Source organism: Sus scrofa, chromosome 4, assembly GCF_000003025.6.
Source record: "Sus scrofa isolate TJ Tabasco breed Duroc chromosome 4, Sscrofa11.1, whole genome shotgun sequence".
NCBI classification, from domain to species: domain Eukaryota; kingdom Metazoa; phylum Chordata; class Mammalia; order Artiodactyla; family Suidae; genus Sus; species Sus scrofa.
The window spans coordinates 127,553,995-127,559,994 of record NC_010446.5 but is presented as its reverse complement, the minus strand read 5'-3'; the positions used below and the strand labels follow the sequence as shown (position 1 = coordinate 127,559,994).

The window sequence follows — 6,000 nt, the reverse complement described above, 5'->3', positions numbered from 1 at the left end:
CAACGCTGTTGGTCTCCACTTACAAGAGACCCTGGACAGGGTCCCGAGAGTGCTGTGCAAAACGCCTCCACCGCAGGCACCTAGAGGGAAGGTACGTATCAAAACTCCTGGAGCGACAGCCCAATCAGCTCTTTAACTGTTCTTTAGACTCTGACTATGCAAGTGAGTAAAAATAACATGGAACGGTAGTTATGCAGAGCCTATGAAGGGCAATGTAAATATCTGAAAATTGAAATGTTTCTGATCAGCCGAGGAAAAACAGCCAGATCATTCTTCTACCTCGAAAGCCAGTGCGTTTTAAGGCCCAGTTCATCACTGTGCTTTTTTAACACGTACAAATAAATCACAGGCACAGCCCCTTTCAAATCGCAAACTAAATACACTCAACAGTGGTTCCCACAAGCCTTCATTATTTCCGTAACTTTATTAAAATAAAAAATTAAATACATGAAAAAATAACGGGAAACAAGGACCTCTATCAGCTTTACTAGCTGCAATATGCATTATTTTTAATTATATTATAAATTATAAATTACATAGAACACATAATTATAACAAAAACTTTAATTTTGAAAAATGTTTTATTCAAGAATTACATAATTTCAGATATCTTCCAAAATAGTTTCCTAGACTGCTACAAAAGAAAGCAAATTCAATAAGAAATTGAAGTCATTAAATATGTTCCACTAGTATATACACAGAGAATGCAAAGCAATGGCTGCGAGGCCCCGGAATGCGTACCGTGTCTGTTCTTCCTTCTCAAAGGCTCGAGCAGCACCGCGCAAGCTGCACAGCAGGTGAAGCTCCGTGCTCAGGAGTCTGACATGAGCCGCCTCAATTTACAACTGTGGGAGTTTGTCCACAGGGGTGTCGAACTTGAAGTCTGTAGGAAACAGGTCTGGGGCTCGAGGATAGATTAGTCTGTAGGACTGTCTGATTGTGACGTCAGCAACACCAGCAATATCTCCAATTTCTGAAAAAGACAAAAAGCAAAACTACCATGAGGTCCCACCTCACACCAGCCATCATTCGTAAGTCCACAAACAACAAATGCTGGAGGCGGTGTGGAGAAAAGGGAACCCTCCTGTACTGCTGGTGGGAATGTCAATTGGTACAACCACTATGGAAACCAGTATGGAGGTTCCTCAGAAAACTAAATACAGAACTACCATACGACCCAGCAATCCCACGCCTGGGCATGTATCCAGACAAAACCTTCCTTGAAAAAGACACTCATACCTTATGTTCACGGCAGCACTACTCATGATAGCCAAGACATGGAAACAACCTAAATGTCCATCAACAGAGGATTGGACTAAGAAGATGTGGTATATATACACAATGGAATACTACTCAGGCATAAAAAAGAATATAATGCCATCTGCAGCAACGTGGATGGAACAAGAGACTCTCATACTAAGTGACATTAAGTCAGAAAGAGAAAGACAAATACCATATGATATCACTTATATCTGGAATCTAATGCACAGTACAAATGAACCTTTCCACAGAAAAGACACAAACTCATGGACTTGGAGAACAGACGAGGAGGAGGGAGGGGATGGACTGGGAGTTTGGGTTAACAGGTAGAACCTACTGCATTGGAAGCGGATAAGCAAGGAGATCCTGCTGAACATGAACAGCACAGGAAACTACATATCCAGTCACTTGTGATGGAACATGATGGAGGAAAATGAGAGAAAAAGAATGTATGTATGTGTATAACTGGGTCACTCTGCTGTACAGCAGAAAGTGACAGAACACTGTAAATCAACTGTAATTTAAAAAATAATAAAAAAATTAAAAAAGACAAAATCAAAACCTTAAATTTAACTTCCATCCTACCTCCCTTCTACTGCCTGCATTCTAAGTTTGGGACATGGTAGAAGAAGATGTCTAAGTGAAAAAGAAAACAAAAATATCTTCAAAAACTCAAAGTAGAAAGCAGGGCTACAGTAGCAACAGTAATAATGGAATCAGCACTTACTATCTCAAAGGGTTGTCATATTAGTATTAAAAGGTTACACCTGACCAAGGAGGTGAAAGACTTATATGCTGAGAACTATAAAATATTAACCAAGGAAATTAAAGAGGCTTCAAAGAAATGGAAAGATATTGCATGCTCCTGGTCTGGAAAAATTAATATCTTAAAAGACGGCCATACTATCAAGGCAATCTACAGATCTAATGCAATCCCTATCAAATTACCAATGACACTTTTCACAGAACTAGAACAATCCAAAAATTTACATGGAACCACAAAAGGCCCACAATTGCCAAAGCAATCCTGAGAAACAAAAACCAAGCCGGAGGCATCACTCTCCCAGACTTCAGGCAATATTACAGAGCCATAGTCATCAAGACAGTGTGGTACTGGTACCAAAACAGACACACAGACCAATGCAACAGAATAGAGAACCCAGAAATAAACCCAGACACCTATGGTCAATTCATCTTTGACAAAGGAGGCACGACTATAAAATGGGAAAAAAACAAGTCTTTTCAGCAAGTGGTGCTGGGAAAACTGGACAGCTGCATGTAAATCAATGAAACTGGAACACACCCTCACACCATGCAAAAGAATAAACTCAAAATGGCTGAAAGACTTAAATATACGACAGGACACCATCGAACTCCTGGAAGAGAACATAGGCAAAACACTCTCTGACATCAACCTTACAAATGTGTTCTCAGGTCAGTCTCCCAAAGCATCAGAAATAAAAGCAAAAATAAACCCATGGGACCTAATCAAACTGACAAGCTTTTGCACAGCAAAGGAAACCAAAAAGAAAACAGACAACTTTCAGAATGGGAGAAAACAGTTTCAAGTGACGCAACTGACAAGGGCTTAATCTCTAGGATATACAAGCAACTTATACAACGCAACAGCAAAACAGCCAACAACCCAATGGAAAAATGGGCAAAAGACCTGAAGAGACATTTCTCCAAAGAATATATACAGGTGGCCAACAAGCACATGAAAAAATGCTCAACATCCCTGATTATAAGAGAAATGCAAATCAAAACTACTATGAGGCACCACCTCACACCTGGCAGAATGGCCATCATTAATAAAGTCTACAAATAACAAATACTAGAGAGGGTGTGGAGAAAAGGGAACCCCCTACACTGTTGGTGGGAATGTAAGCTGGTACAACCACAATGGAGAACAGTATGGAGGTACCTTAGAAAACTAAATATAGAACTACCATATGACCCAGCAATCCCACGCCTGGGCATGTATCCAGACAAAACCTTCCTTAAAAAAGACACATGTTCATTGCAGCACTATTCACAATCGCCAAGACATGGAAACAACCTAAATGTCCATCAACAGATGAATGGATTAAGAAGATGTGGTATACATACACAATGGAATACTACTCAACCATAAAAAAGAACTAATGCCATCTGCAGCAACCTGGATGGAACTAGAGACTCTCATCCTGAGTTTAGTCAGAAAGAGAAAGACAAATACCATTTGATATCACTTATATCTGGAATCTAATATATGGCACAAACCAACCTTTCCACAGAAAAGAAACTCATGGACTTGGAGAACAGACTTGTGGTTGCCAAGGGGGACAAGAAGGGAGTGGGATGGACTAGGAAACTGAGGTTAAAAGATGCAAACTATTGCCTTTGGAGTGGATAAGCAATGAGGTCCTGCTGTACAGCACTGGGAACCATATCTAGTCAATTGTGATGGAACATGATGTGAGAAAAAATATCTATATATATGTATGTGTGACTGGGTCACTTTGCTGTACAGTAGGAACTGACAGAACACTGTAAACCAACCATAGCGGAAAATATAAAAACTCATTTAAAAAAGCTTACTATGTGTAAAACGTCTGACAGTGCTCAAGGCACAGCACTATGCGTGGTAGCTATTACACCGGTCATCATACTTAGAACTGACTCTTCTTCATAGTCTTTTGAGGAACACAGAAGTAATCCATGAATGCCTTCTTGTAAGGAAATTCACTTTACTCTCTGTGTTGAAAAGCTCCCTGGCAAACGCCTCGTGAGAAGTTCTCCTGGGAAATAAACTCCCAGCGGCACAGCGGGTTCACAGGGTCTGGTGATGCGGCGGCAGCGGAGCCGGGCGCAGTGCAGTGCGGGCGCGATCCCGGATCACGCCAGAGATGGGGTTCCACAGCCTCTTCCACTGGACACGGCAGAGGGCTGAAGGGCACAGCGTGTGCCGACGCTTTCACCACTCAACACGGACCTGCGATCACACGAGGCACTCCTGCCGCCACCACAGAAGCGCAGCTCCACGCTCTCCCTGCAAAGCCTAACGCTGGGGACTTCCCGTCGTGGCGCGGTGGTTAACGAACCCGACTAGGATCCATGAGGTTGCGGGTTCGATCCCTGGCCTTGCTCTGTGGGGTGGGGATCTGGTGTTGCTGTGAGCTGTGGTGTGGGTCGCAGACACGGCTCAGATCCCATGCAGCTGCGGCTCTGACGCAGGCCGGCAGCTGTAGCTCCGATTCGACCCCCAACCTGGGAACTTCCATATGCTGTGGGTGTGGCCCTAAAAAAGCAAAAAACAAAGAAACAAAAACAACACAAAGTTTAACTTTTTTCCTTCCTTTTTAAAAAAATAAGTCCCAGAGGTCTACCACTGACAATTAATTGGTTAGTTATACTTAATCAAAACAGATTTTTAAAACACATCCTTGGAGTTCCCATCCTGGCTCAGCAGAAACAAATCTGACTAGTATCCATGAGGCCGCAGGTTGGATCCCTGGCCTTGCTCAGTGGGTTAAGGATCCGCTGCTGCTGTGAGCTGTGGTGCAGGTCGCAGACATGGCTCGGATCTGGCGTTGTGGTGGCTGTGGTGTAGGCCAGCGGCTCCTATTTGACCCCTACCCTGGGAACCTCCATATGCCGCAAGTGTGGCCCTAAAAAGACAAAATAAAATAAAATAAAAAATAAATAAAATAAAACACATCCTTTCATACAAACTCAGTCTAGCACCTTGTCAGAGCCAGTTCAGTGAGACGTCCCCGCTTTTCAGTGTGGACGCCTGCACTAGCACACGCCTAGCTCGTGTTAAACTTCCTCGTCTCAGGCTGCGCTCTCTTTTTCTAGCCCTGACCGCCACGAATGCCAACTACGTGACTGTCAACTGGCTGCCAGGCAGGGAAGAGACAGGCCTCAACTTTCAAGAAAAGCTTTACGTCAAACGCAAAGAGCAGAAAGTGCTGTGGTTAACATTTCTGTGGTGCTGATTAGACTAAACTTTATAACGAGGAAGGCCCATCTGCCCAGCTGGGATTTCTCAATCTTCCCTGAAGACTCAAAATCTCTTTAAAGAAATACAAGTAGAGGCCAGAGGGAATGAATAACGGCAGCTTTAAGTAGCGAACGGCCGGCCTCTTCTTTCCAGTCATTCTTCTGTATAACTTGTTGCTTTCACTAATACAGGAACACACAGCCTGAGCTAAGAGACTGTTCTGATCAGGGTATTAAAAAGCTACTGCCACACGTCACTTCACCAGCCCACTTTTAACCCTGGAACTGACTGCTCCTTTTTCTTTATGCTTCCTTTTGAGGATCACAGCAGTAGTTAATGAATATATACGCTTGTACGGAAATTCACATAATACTCTGTCTGAAGTTCTCCTACAACAGTAAATTCAAAGAGAGCTGCAGAAGGATAAGCTAATCAGCATTTTCATGAAGAAACTGTGACGACTTCAAAACAAGAGACCAGGTTTCACAGGAAGTTAAAACTTGAGGGTCAGCAGCTATTTCCACCACGCCTGGCTGCAGGGTACCACGCCAGCCGACGAGAGACAAAGAAACAGATCTGCAACAAAGCCAGTCCAAGGGTCCTCTGGTTCCCGTGCACATACGTAAACTCTATTTCTACGGTACCGCAGTCTATTAAATGTGCAAAAGCATTATGTCTGGAAAAGACAACGCACCCTGTCTTCATTAAAAACAGTGTAACTAAAACCCGCTAACTATCATTCGACCATGCAGGGC

At 43.2% G+C, this 6,000-nt stretch overlaps 1 protein-coding gene across 1 annotated transcript in view; it reads right to left on the bottom strand.

The window, feature by feature from the left end:
* The window catches only part of GTF2B (general transcription factor IIB), a 36,804-nt gene continuing 31,193 nt past the window's right edge, over positions 390-6,000 (bottom strand). The window contains exon 7 of the mRNA XM_001929406.6: positions 390-973. Coding sequence (XP_001929441.3) covers positions 840-973 — 134 coding nt within the window. The 3' untranslated portion in view covers positions 390-839. The remainder of the gene's footprint in view (positions 974-6,000) is intronic.